This window comes from Pimephales promelas, chromosome 12, assembly GCF_988280905.1.
Source record: "Pimephales promelas chromosome 12, fPimPro1.hap1.1, whole genome shotgun sequence".
NCBI classification, from domain to species: domain Eukaryota; kingdom Metazoa; phylum Chordata; class Actinopteri; order Cypriniformes; family Leuciscidae; genus Pimephales; species Pimephales promelas.
Window position 1 is genome coordinate 12864042 of NC_142780.1, and position 14074 is coordinate 12878115.

At 37.3% G+C, this 14074-nt stretch overlaps 1 protein-coding gene across 2 annotated transcripts in view; it reads left to right on the forward strand.

Annotated features, from left to right (window-relative positions):
- Positions 1 to 14074, forward strand: part of ulk4 (unc-51 like kinase 4) — a 256347-nt gene that overhangs the window by 121012 nt on the left and 121261 nt on the right. For both annotated transcript variants that reach the window (XM_089117516.1, XM_089117518.1), the window contains exons 25-29: positions 5153 to 5209; positions 5999 to 6050; positions 6345 to 6439; positions 9955 to 10006; positions 12301 to 12475. In XM_089117516.1, coding sequence (XP_088973642.1) covers positions 5153 to 5209; positions 5999 to 6050; positions 6345 to 6439; positions 9955 to 10006; positions 12301 to 12475 — 431 coding nt within the window. The remainder of the gene's footprint in view (positions 1 to 5152; positions 5210 to 5998; positions 6051 to 6344; positions 6440 to 9954; positions 10007 to 12300; positions 12476 to 14074) is intronic.

The following is a 14074-nucleotide window of genomic DNA, read 5'->3' on the forward strand; positions in this document are numbered from 1 at the left end:
CACATACCCAAGTGGCCTGGGTCGCATTTGAAAAGATCGGATCTGTGTCGTTCAGACTGTCATGAAAAAATCAGATACAGGTCGCAGAGGGGCAAAAAAATCGGAATTAGGTCGTTTCAGCATGCTGTGTGAACGTAGCCCAAGTAAATGTGAGAATAAATCTGTTTCAGGTACAAATGTCAACAAGAGCTCAACATCCATTTTCTTCTCTTTTCCGGAATACTTTTCTTCTGTATTTAGTGGTGGTTACTGGTTTTCAAAACAGTGCTACCACTCTCGACCTTTTGTGCTACAGCAGCGGTTCTGCTAAGCTCACATTTAATTGGATGGCTCGTTTCATGGTGATGGGGGGCTGGGAATCGGCACGCTAGTTTGGGGAAAAAAATCATGTTTTGTTGCCTAAGGGATCGAAACTTGATGGCCCAAAAGGTCAATGAAGAAAATGTTAAAAAAAAAAAATAATAATAATAATAATGACTTTATTCCACTATTCCTTTTCTTCCTTGTAGGCCTGAGACGAGAGTTCAAGAGATTTCCACGACACATGCGCGAGAACTGCGATCTTCAGTAGTAGAATAAGAACGCAGTTCTCACGCATACGTCGTGGAAATCTCTTGAACTCTCGTAAACTCTAGTAATTGTGGAAAACCACTAGCCACATTGGCTAGTGAGCAAAAAAGTTAATGTCAAAAGACATCTGACAAAACAAACGAATTGCAATATGTAGACACGTGCACACATAGACACCAAAGGGGGCTTGGGCACCTGCTCTTTTTAATCCTGGAGATACGTGCCCTTTTTTATGGGGTGCTTTTTTTTTTGAACAAAAATATATTTTACTATTTGCGCACAGCTTCCCTGTCAAACAAATATATTTATTGAATGAGTCTCTAAATATCAGTTCAGGAGTTCTGAAGCGTCGATCAGAGTAATCAGTGCGTCTGCTCGCGCTGCACTGCCGTTTGGACTTTGAGCCGAGCGGATAAACAGTCCGTGAGGCGCGCACCGTTCAAATGAGTTTCGTTCCGATTGACGATATTGACTCGAACTTGATATCGTTTTATCGAGAAAAAATATATCGCGAAAATGAATGAATGAGCATATCATTTTGACGTGGCTAAATGTAATTTATGACCTTGTATGAAAAATCCGGACGTTTTTTATGACTTGTGGCCTACAAATCTTATTATTAAAGTTAATGGATAACATACATCAATAGTCTTTCCCCCTGACATTTTTAAATCTAAATTGGTGAATTTAGAAGAAATCTACAGATGCAAACAGATGGAGGATAGTAGATTTAAAACAAACTTCATCTGAATGTGGATTTTGAAGGTTTTATTTGATGATGATGATGATGATGATGATGATACAGTCCTCCCTCAAATCTGAAACTAAGTCCATGTCACCATCAGGTGTATCAAAATACTTGATTGAAACTAGTAGCATAGAAAACATGCACATTGTGGCATGGTTTCTTTTGCTGCTATAAACCTGAATACTAAGGGGACCATGGTTTCTGTGTGAACTGATTTTTTGAAAATGAAACATTTGCGTGAGTTGGAGGAAGATAAAATTAATAAAATTTTTAAATATTTTTTTTTTCAAAACAAGTCAGAGTTGTGTGAGTTTGAGAAAGACAAAATTAATTAACTTTTTAAATCTAAATATATTGTTTAAAAGTCAGAGTTGCGCGAGTTTGAGGAAGACAAAATTAATTAACTTTTTAAATATATATATATATATATCTACTGTTATATATGTAGTCTACTTTTTTGTTTAAAAAAAGTTATAAGTAATAAATAAATATATAAAAGTATCTAGCAATTATGAGAAGTGCCCTTTTTTGAGCCCCAGCCCCTCAAAGTGTCTGCGCACGTCCCTGGCAAGATGACACTACGACACTACAACTCCCATGAGTAGGTTACTACCTGCACATAGTCTAGTGTTTGCTCATTGGTCCATTCGTGAATCCTCTTGAACGACATTAGACACGCGGAGATTAAACTCGCGGACTGGCCTTCGGACTGTGGCCTGTTTTAGTCTCATGAAAACAAGACTGTTTTAGTCTTTAACTACTAGCAGGGCTGCCCTTGTCACGCCATATCACAACTATCTTTCCAGAGGTTGGCTAATTCTATGTTTTAATAAAATTAATCATGCCATGAGAGAAAACAGAAGATGTGTTTGTGAATAATCTGGAAAATAAAGACCTAGTCCTATACTTGTTTCAGGTGGAGATATCTCCAGTTACTCTGAGCTATCAGAGCTTCATATTGATAATTATTAAGTCAGACCTCTGAGAAAATGCTGATGCAAAACAAACAATCCAAAGTCCCCAGAACTGTATAAAGTTGTAATCCTGTTGCCTTAATTGTGGATTTTTTCTTATAAAAAATAATGTATTGTTTTCTCATTGTTTCTAATGCAGATAATTGTTCTACTCCGTACAGTATTTACTGCTGTAAAAAAAACACTATGTAGCACTTTTATTATATACAATAAGAAGCTATGTTATGTTTATCTTAATAGATAACATGATTTCAAAAAGTTGCTTTCCAACCTTATCAGAGCTAACGACAATATTAGTACATTTTAGCACGTTCTAAGCCCCGTTGACAACTTAAATCATGTAAAACATAATTTTCCAACTACAAAAATGTGTCTAGTAAAAGTGCTGCGTGGCTAGTAATTTTGGAAAACCACTAGCCACAATGGCTAGTAAGCAAAAAAAGTTAATGTCAAGCCCTGGTGATACAAAAAGCCAGAAAACTCATACTCTAATGTAAACATCCTTTATAGATATCAAAATACCCTAAACCTAATGGAAATCACATACTGTCGTAATCGTGTGTTTATTTATGATTTATGTGTAGAAACATTTATCTGGGAAGTGAAAGCACAGCGCAGGAAGCCCCTAATGATCATCAGATTGCATAAATCACTGGATAATGAACAAAAATGATGATTCTGTCTAATTTTTGTCTCACTTTTGGAGCCCTAATGGACATTGTTAAGTGGAGCTATTTGAACACAAAGAAACTTCAGCAGACCTGATTGAATATGAATGCGTGTTGTTATTCTATTCAAAATATCATAAGCTACCGATTATTTTGCACTCCTGACATTAATATAAACAGTGGACAAATATTGAAGCTGGTGTATTTAATCTTTCTAATGAAACAGTTTGTCCAGATCAACTGCAGTTGTTTCACACTTTCCATAATACATTCTATAATAAGTATTAACTAGTATTAAATAAAAGTAACTTTGCAACTACATGTCAACTAGCTTTGTTTGCTTAATATCTCCTCACGCTTTATTTTGATGGTCAGCCAGCAGACATTTTACTGACTTTAAGTAAATTTGCAACCACTGTTCATTCAACTTATTCTACTAACTTGAACCCGAACTCTAACCCCAAGAGTTTCCTGCAGTCTATTAATACTCTACTGAGGTTTAGATTTTTATGTAGTTGAAAATGGTCCTTAGAGTATGTAGAATGTCTAAAGTGGACCATCGAAACAAAGTGTAAACTGTAAAATAAATATCACATTTGCAATATGTGAATATTCCGGGTATGTTTTTTTTTTTTTGTATCGAAGAGACTTTGAGTTTTAAGATGATCTCTTTGCTATGCAATCTTTATGCACAGCCTGTGATATTCGATCGTCATGCTACTGGATAAATGCTAAATTGTCGGGAACGGCAGTATATTTTGCAAGCGACCTATCATATGTACACACTACTTGTGTGGAGGCAGTCAATTTGACCGCAGAAGATGTTTTATTTTGATTGGATTAATGTATTTGACATTTCACGGCACTACCATTTTCCTGTTTACACAGTAGAGGCCTGTTTTACATTTTGCCTGTTAGAAATGCATGCTCGATTTGCTATTTTAAGGAGGGGCAGAATTAAATGAGTGCAAAACTCAGCATTTTTTTTCTTATCGTACCCCCGCTGTCACCTCAAAACCCCCAGGGGTAAGCGTAACCCAGTTTGGGAACAACTGCTGTAGATGATTGTAGTGTATATTTTATCTCGATTATCTTTTTAAATAGCAACCGGCAATAGTAAAGCATAGACATTTCAAAATAAGAGTCACCGTGTATTTCTGGCTTGTTTATTAATAAAAGGTCAATATTATAAATAATTTTTTTTTCTACCTGGTTGTTATTGGTATTTTGTTACACAAGCTGTATCTGGCATTTAATTCAACATAAGCTCTTGTAGCTTTTGTGTTGGTTGACCCATCAGACCCATATTGTTTATAAAGTAGCCCTATAAATAATTACATAATTATTAAATACAGTTTGAATTTAAAAAAAAATTAAAACTAGTGTACTTTTCGTAATTAATTCATTTGGCTTTTAAAGATCTATTTATATCCATTTATTAAGGAAACGCACATTATTTGATATATTTACATTCCACAGTTTTCTTTATGTGCTCTTAAATTTTTCAACTTGTGCTCCTTGGGAGAAAAAAAGTAAGCGTCAAGCCCTGCATCTTCTGTTGCTTAGTCGAAATGGTGCATGATGGGAAAAATGTCCTCTGACAGAACAGTAGAGCTTTATAACATTTTCTCTTAAACCGGCTGAACATTTTGCGGTTTTTGCTGTCCTTCACGAACATTGCTTGTCAGATTGTACAGTACAATGTGTCCCGCATGAGATCTTGGGTAAAGCCCACGGCAGACTTTGACGATGACATTCCTCAGCGACATTAACGTCCTTATGTCAGACTATACGATGCGCATCGTAGCTGGGATTTAAGTCACAATTGACAGCGTTGAGCGTTGCAGGAGCAGTTAGATTGCAGGAAAGTGGCCCGGAAATTCTGAACCTGCCAGAAGATTCATTGCAAAGGCAATTTATCGGCCGTCTGTGAGCATGATGCTTTAATAGATCCGAGACTGCCGATTTTGCTGTACGATGAAAGAAATCTAGAGCGTGCATTGGGCTGTGTTCAAGACAACTATAAGACTTCATTGCTGCTAAAGCTCAAGTGAAGACTGACAGTTTTCGGTGGCACTCAAAGGAAATAAGACTCGACGGTACTGAATAGCAATGTTGTACAGTGTTGTAGGTTTGGTAAAGCTTCTCTCTAAATCTAAATGTCTTCATACTTTGCCTGTTTGGTTTGACAGATCTTCCGACCCCAGGTGGTGACTGAGGCCTTTCTCATCAAATTTGGGAAACTGCTGGTGAGTGTCTCAGTTTAAAATTAAAATCTCTTGTAAATATTTCCTTTCTAAAAAAAATCATTTGTTATATACAGTAAACAGACACTATACTGTTCAAAAGTTTGGGGTCGGTAAGATTTTTGTTGCTGTTTTTGAAAGAAGTCTCTTCTATTTAACGAGTCTGCAGTTATTTGATCAAGAAATCCGAAAAAGTCAAATTGTGAAATAGTTTTACAATTTCAAATAATTGTTTTCAAATGTAATTTCTTCATGTAATGACAAAGCAGCCATTCGTATTATTATCAATGTTGAAAACAGTTGTGCTGTTTAATATTTCTTTTTTTTTTGATTCTTTGAATAGTTAATTCATTTTATATGCAATAGAAATCTTTTGTAAATTTCTTTACTGTGACTTTTGATCAATTTAATGCATCCTTGCTGAATAAAAACATGTATTCCCAAGATTTCAAGATTTTGAATTGAAGTGTATATCGTGTTTACAAATGTATTGTTTCCAAATATAGTTGTTTGGACAAATTGTGGAAAAATAAGTGTTTGTTTAAATTCATCAATTGTGTGTCTTTCAATTAATTACATTAGACACATTGGACATCCTGCTTTACATATTTCAGTATTGCCATTGGCCATTTTAAAAATCCAAATACACCTATTACTATTTTACATGTCCAAAATATGATATCACCACGTTATTGTTCATAACATCTCAGTGAAAATTAAGTACATAAATATTAAAAAATATATATTCAAATGTGTCATTTTAATATCTCTTCTCTCTTTAATTATGGAAAGAATCACATAACCTCCATTGACTCTAATGAGACCAGTTTGGGAAGTGCTATAGGTAGGTTTTTATTTTTTTGCAATTTTAGTAATCTAATATTTTCAAGACGTCCTCTCTCTTTCTCTGCTGTTTACTTCAAACCTGTCTTGCATGAACTGCATTCTCTAATGTAATTTAGCTCCAATTTACCAGACATGCTGTTTGCCAGTAGATCAAATGTAGGAAAATTATTGAAGTCTTCCACTGTATTTTTTCCCCCCCAGCCATTCAAATGAATTGTTTGGAAGTACTACTGTTGTTTGCCTACGTTTATGCTTTCTATGATCATTTCTTTAAAAAAAAAAAAAATAACAGGTCAAGCAGCATCTGAGGAGCTGATCAGAAACACTCTATCTGCAGTGGAGGCCATTTCCCAGCATCCCGTTCTTCTCAGCCTCTATCACTGCACTGTGAGTATATGCACCACTCTTTGATGTTCTGCGTGTAATTTAGTGTTTTATAAATTATTTAAGCTTCTGTCCAACAGCATTTAGTTACATCGTGTAATGGGACTTTTGTACATACTTCACAAACCCTGTTTGCAAGAGTGTGTGCAAGGTGTTGATGGAAATGTTCTCACAAAGTTAGTTTCTAAAACTCTCTATTTGGCCCCATGCAGTCTGTAAAACTTTCCATCTTTAAGGACAGGCTAACAAAAAACAATATATCAAGCTGTGTATGAGAGCAGCTGGGGCTACACTCACGTCTAACTCTCACATCCTCACGCCTAATGGAGCTACAACTGAGAGACCACGGCTCCCCTCTGCCCAGCACCATTATTCTCACAAACCTCTCAACAACAGGAAATCACTCAGGAGTGAAGGGAGTTTGTATTTCTCTGTGTGTGAGGCTTTTGTAATGAGTATTGACGTGCGTTCTGTAGGACTGATGCATCAGGAAGCTTTGAGAGGACACAGGTTCTCTGATACTCTATAATAGGAGAAGGCATCTTAATTACAGTTTGCCAGGAGTCATTAGATCACATTCACTCCATATAATGTGAATGACCATAGCTTATTGGAACTTATATTCATGAGGGTATAGACAGTAAGGCTGTGCAAAATGCTGTCTCGCTTGCCAACTAAGTTCAGTTTGACCTCCAAAAATGCTCTATAGCAGTGTTTCGCAAGACCGTTTTGAGTGGGTCATGAGTTTGTGAGTTTGTAGTCAAAAAGAAACGCGGACAAAGACGCAATCATTTTTTTTTTTCCTTATGCAATGTGAAAGCTGTTGACTCTTCTGTCAGACGCAGTTTAAGGGCCAATCCCAATTCTACCCCTTACCCCTTCCCTTTCCCCTAGCCCTACCCCTTCGCCTTCCCCTTGACCCTTGAAACAGAGTGGCAATGCGTAGGGGTGAAAATATTCCCCTAAGAAATGGGACACCACTACGCCTCCGTTAAACGTCATTATAAGTCGTCGCTAGCGCCTACGTCACAGGATATGCGCCGATGTTTATCACAACTTCCAAGATCCCGTCGACAGCTGCAGTTATCTCAGTCGCATGGGTTACAGCTATTTTCTTGCATCTTGTGAAGTTCGCAGGAAACAACGGAGACGACGAAAATATGTTGCGGGACTATCACTAGCAAACTACAGTAATTTTAGCGATTTTTTTACAAACGTTTCTGTGAAGAAACTGACCGTAAATATGAACACAATATTGAATGTAACATAAAGCAAATCATTATTTGTCATTATAATACTTATTAAAGCCACAAATACTTAAATTTATGGGTCTCCTTTGTCGCTTGGGCAGCCAGCCTGGGTTAGCAGTGACACTTCTCATACCCCTTCGTTTGAAGTGTGCTCCCGAAAAATCTTCGTTTGAAGGGCTATCTGGCCCTTCACCCTAGCCCTCCCCCTCCAACCAAAAGAGAATTGGGACAGCCCTACCCCTTCACGTGGACGCGCAAAACGGAGGGGAAGGGGAAAGTGAAGGGGTAAGGGGTAGAATTGATTCAGTATCTGATGTCAGGCTATATGTCAGTGTCATTATTCTAATGTTATTTTTGTAACTAAATAAAAAGGTCTCACACCTTAGAAAAAGGAAGTTTCCTGTTGTGTCATACTGTGCTTGCGGCGTGCTGTATCACTTAATATTCGGGGTGGAGCGATACTCTCATGTCCCGATTCGATACATATCACGATACTGAACTCACGATACAATATTATTGCGATACTCCAAGACATATGATAAAAGTTTAACGATAATTGTTCTGCTGAGTAAAATGGTACACTTAAAGGGATACTCCACCTTTTTTTTTTTTTGGAAATAGGCTCACCAGACAGTTTCTGGTCTCATTGACTTCCATTGTAATATACTATGTAAGTCAATGAGACCAGGAACTGTCTGGTTACTGATATTCTTCTAAATATCAGATATTCGGCTGAATACATTCGAAAACGGTAAAACTCAACTGTTTAACTCTGGGGGAGTTGTAAAATGAGCCTATTTTTTTTTTTTTTTAAAGTGTAGTATCCCTTTAAGGCCATTTGCGTCCGAAATTTTCGCTCGTTAAAAAATAAATACGACCTCACGTTATGTCAATCACGCTTGCACACTGCAAACCGAAACTTTCGTCCATCATAAAAAAAGATCGAATCCGGTTTGATTTTCTGCGTTTTTCGCATCCGTAACGAGCAGTTTGAATGGTGTTTTAATGGTGTTTTGAAAATTCAGAGCCACCCAATCACGAATACGAAGAAACGCATTCGAAAAATTCGGACTCAGTATGCAATGGCCTATAGTGTTGCATTGGGTGTGTAAATGAATAGGCTTGGACTTGGTGCTGAAAAACCAATGCACAGGACAATAGAGACACCAGAATAAAAATATTCATGATTCTGAAGCTGAAAATACAAGGTTATTTAGATGAATATGCTTTCACTCTGTCACTGACTAGATATATTTCAAATAATATAGGCCACATACTGGTAACATCAGTCATTTGGCATTATCAGAACCCTCAAATATCCCCCCTTTGCATTGCTATACTTTATATTCATCATTATATATAGTAGTTTAGTGTAGTATTTACACAGTAAAATTATGAACACTTCAATTAAATTTTGGCTGAACTATACATAATACATATTGTCACTATCAATGATATATATTGTTGCACGATATATTGTTACACCCCTACTTTTAATATAATAATAATAATAATAATACTGCATTTTATTTAGAGGCGCTTTTCAAAACACTCAAGGACACATACATTACATCATGAGATTTTCATTTCATTTCAACTTTTGTTTAGAAACCAACATGAATACAAAGAGTGTATTACTAAGAACTTTTTTTTTTAAATCAAGGACACTTTTATTCGTCATTGACCCATATAATGACTCTAGGTAGACAACTCACTAATTCTAATGTTCAAACATACCTCAACTAAGCTCAAGAAAGAATTACCATTATACTGACATTCACGACAATCCTCTCATAAGGAGCGGCCAAGAGATCAAAGATGTGTCTTACAATAGAGAAAGAAAAATCCATAGATAACCTTTACAATATGCTTCTTTGGTGTTCTTTTCACTTGCAGTCACCGAGAGTAAAATCCTTTGTTTGAGAGATGCCCACAGCCATCCACATTAAGACACCTGTGTGCAACATTTGCTGCCGTGCGGCTGATTGTAGTTGGTAATAATTGTAAAACCTGATTCTAATTTTCAAAAGAGCTGGCGTAAGGCCTTTTGTTGGAACACACTTTCTATGATCAAAGGGCAGAGCTGACATCACATTTCCATGCAAATTGGAGCTGTTCAGAGCACTCTCTCAGCCTTCCGCTTCCAGCTGTTTCACTTTCACTCACACCATGCAAGTGTGTGCGTGTGTGTGGTCTGGTGAGACTAAGAGCATATAGGTGAGATTTCTCACTTTTAGAATAATGCACTTCTCTCTTTGTTTCCCTAAGGTTGTGGATTTGATTGTACCGCCACTAACGTCTCTGGCCTTCAGTAAGAACGGTGAGAACACACTTCAACGGCAAATAAGACAATTATACACTATAATTATACACAAGTCAAGTTTTGACACACCTACTCATATAAAAGTCATCAAAACAACACATTTGGAAGTTTGTGAAATGGCTCTTGTAGAATTCATTTTCACACTCCCACTAGTTTGTTATTTGTCAAATAAAAATGTCCAACCGTTGTTATACATTTATATTAGGAGAATTCTGTATTATGTAGTAGAAGTATGTGAAGTAGAAAGTACGTTGAAGGAAACATTTTGAACATTATTTGATTAAAATGACACTCCTTTATCTCACTATATAACATGACAAGTATACTTTAATGCATGTGTCATATAGTGAGATTTTTTTATATTTTTCATACATGTTCTTCATTGATGGTGGAAATTAGAAATATTGAAAATGTTTCTCACAGTAAACATTCAAATGAAAGGTTTATGATTGTTTCACTGTTTGGCCCTGTTTACATCTGGTATTAACATGGATTTTGGTCAATGGATGACACTAATGGCTTGTTTCCACTGAGCGGTACGGTACAATTCGGCATGGTATGCAATTATTTGCGTTTCCACTGTCAACAGTTGTGAATGGTACCAAAAAGCTGAACCGTACCCTTCCATTGGGGTATCTAGCACAGTGGTACTGTACTACAAGGTGGAGCTAGACTCACTGGAGAACGGTGATTGGTTGACAGAGTATCGTCACTTGCGTGTGCGCCATTTTTTAATATACAGTTGAAATAATACTACTGTTATTGTGTCACGAAATGTAGTTTTAAGAGTTTTTCAGGTGAGAATGTAGTTTTTTAAAGCTCAAATCTGTGGTTTATTTATAGATTTATGATAATTTGACTGAGATCCATTCCATCAATCACCGGACGCTCGCGCTCGTGTCCCCCGCCTGGAACAGCCTTTCCTCGGCTAGTCGTTCTGATGTTTGCCGCTGACTCGGACGTCTCTGTAGAGGTTGAACATGAGATATAATTCGTCTTGGCGATCTTTTGGTCTTTGGTCTCTTGAATCTATAATTCGTTCGTTTTGGCAGAAGGCTAAGTGAAGTTTCATATTTGAGCGCTGAATTTGTATATTTGCCTGAATTGTTTTCTTTATGTTATTAAAGTTTTACTGTACATCTTTTTGTACCTTTTACTTATACTTTTATAATGGATATTATTGATAAAACTGAGATTCAACAAAAAGAGATAGTTTTGTCATTTTTTTTTTTATTATTACAAGATCATCTGTAATGTTGTTTATTGCAACATTGGTACCAATGCAATTTGCAATACATTACATATTGACTGGAATATGTTTAATATTTTTCAATTTAAACGAAAAGAGGCAGGGTTGTGTTTTATATTTAGCTTTGTTATAAATATATGTCGTACATAAGCAGTGATTGAATATAATCAATAGGCTATACGTTGCCTGAACCACATTTGTGTGCTTATAATGTTTGAAATCGAAAAGAAGCAGAGTGGTGTTTTATAACATATTTCGTTTTATTGTTGCCTAAAATGTACATACAGAGATAACCGGAGCAGATAACCGGATAGCAGAGCGAGCTGAGTGGCGCATTCAAGAACGCGCTGTTCCATTAGCAGAATTACTGGACTCGCGTCCTCAGGAGTCATTCTGGCTGAGTCGGACTTTGTGTAGGCTACTTAATATTGAGAAATGCGTAATGCCAGCGCTTGTTTCTTGTAACAAACATCCCGAGAAGCAAGAACAAGATCTTACGTATGTCATCCATTGTTGTTTACTATGTCGCCTTCTTCGCGCGAAAATGACGTTGATCGCGTCTTTCCGGCAAACACCACGCCTATCAAGTAAGGGTACTGTTGGCGGTGGAAACGCAAGCCAGATCATGGTTTACAGACCCGACCCGTACCGTACCGCTCAGTGGAAATGAGCCATAATACAGGACACATAACAGTGGAAAAAGTTGAAAAAAATTATTATGTAGTGACTAAAAATGTTGCCAGTTTTTCCTTTTCATTTGATGTTTTTTTTTCTTCTTCTTCTTCTTCTTCTTCTTATTGTTGTTCTTCTTCTCAAATGTATTTATTTATATGGTTAAAGAAATGTATTGATAGGCAGTAGGCTCACATAAATTGTAAACCTTTAATGCTAAAGGTTTTTAAGATCAGGAACATCACTTTTCCATTGAATATGAGCTATGAATATGTTGATTTATAATTTTGTATATGAGTAAGTATACATGTAACCCTTTGTGTGTGTGTGTGTGTGTGTGTGTGTGTGTGTGTGTGTGTGTGTGTCCCAGTGGAATGGCGTATTGTGAGTTTGCGTGTGCTGTCAGAGATCACGCTGCTGCTGCTGCTGAGCCAAGACGAGGTGGAGGAGAGAGAGAGAGATGAACGAGAGGGAGAGTGGGAAGGTGAAGGCATCTCCTCCAACACTCGCTTGCTAACGCTCATCTCTGAGGCCCTGCTGCCACAGTAAGACTCACCACTCACTTACCTATATTCTGCTCTCTCTGTTTACTCCTCCGTCCTCTCTATTTATTGAAACTATGATTGTGTCCAACCATTATTATTTTACTGGATATGACAATATTCTACTAAATTATAAACTAATTGACAGTGATATTGCAAGACAGTGATAATAATACAATTGTCATAACAAGACAATTTACATTTACATCATTTAATCAGCAACAGTTTACTCTTACTGCCACTAATATTAATTGCAAAATGATTACTGGTGAGTTTTAATAAGTAGATTTAAATAATTGTAGTATTTTAGGGGTATGCTCGTTTTAATATTTTAAATTACTCACTGACTACTGTTTTGAACAGTAAAAAACAATCTTGCAACAATAGATACTATAATTGTTGTAGTACTGTACTCACTGTATTAAGAGAGGATGACCAGGGCCATGTATTGCGAGATTTTGGGGAATTCAATGTTAGAGCATTGAAGATGGGTCGAGGTTGGGTCTTCCAACATAATAATAATAATAATTCATTATTAATTATGAATTATAATTAATAATGGGGGGGGGGGTAATCTCCTCAACCTCCACCAATGTGCAGCATCCACCTGGATGATGCGACGGCAGCCATATTGAGCCAGAACGCTCACCACACATCAGCTTACTGGTGGAGAGGAGACAGTGATGAAGCCAATTGGTGTATATATGGGGATGATTAGGAGGCCATGATGGACAGAGGCCACTGGGCAAATTTGGCCAGGATGCCGGGGTTACACCCCTACTCTTTCGAAAGACATCCTGGGATTTTTTGTGACCACAGAGAGTCTGGACCTCGGTTTAACGTCTCATCCGAAGGACGGTGCTCTTTTGACAGCATAGTGTCCCCATCACTTTACTGGGGTGTTAGGACCCACACAGACCACAGGGTGAGCACCCCCTGCTGGCCTCACTAACACCTCTTCCAGCAGCAACCTGGCTTTCTCAGAAGGTCTCCCATCCAGGTACTAACCAGGCTCAGCCCGGGCTACAGGGTGATATGGCTGCTGGCAATGACCTGAAGCACACAGCCAGGATAACCAATGAGTGGCTTTGTAAGAAGCATATGAAGGTTCTGGTGTGGCCTAGCCAGTCTCCAGACCTAAACCCAATAGAGAATCTTTGGAGGGAGCTCAAACTCCGTGTTTCTCAGCGACAGCCCAGAAACCTGACTGATCTAGAGAAGGTCTGTGTGGAGGAGTGGGCCAAAATCCCTCCTGCAGTGTGTGCAAACCTGGTGAAAAACTACAGGAAACGTTTGACCTCTGTAATTGCAAACAAAGGCTACTATACCAAATAATAACATTGATTTTCTCATGTGTTCAAATTCGTATTTCCAGCTGTATCATACAAATAAATAGTTAAAAAAAAATGATATATTGTGATTTCTGGATTTGTTTTTTTTTTTTTTTTTTTTTTTTTTTTAGATTATGTCTCTCACAATGGACATGCACCTATGATGACAATTTCAGACCCCTCCATGATTTCTAAGTGGGAGAACTTGCAAAATAGCAGGGTGTTCAAATAGATATTTTCCTCACTGTAGACACACTTGTGTTCACGCTAG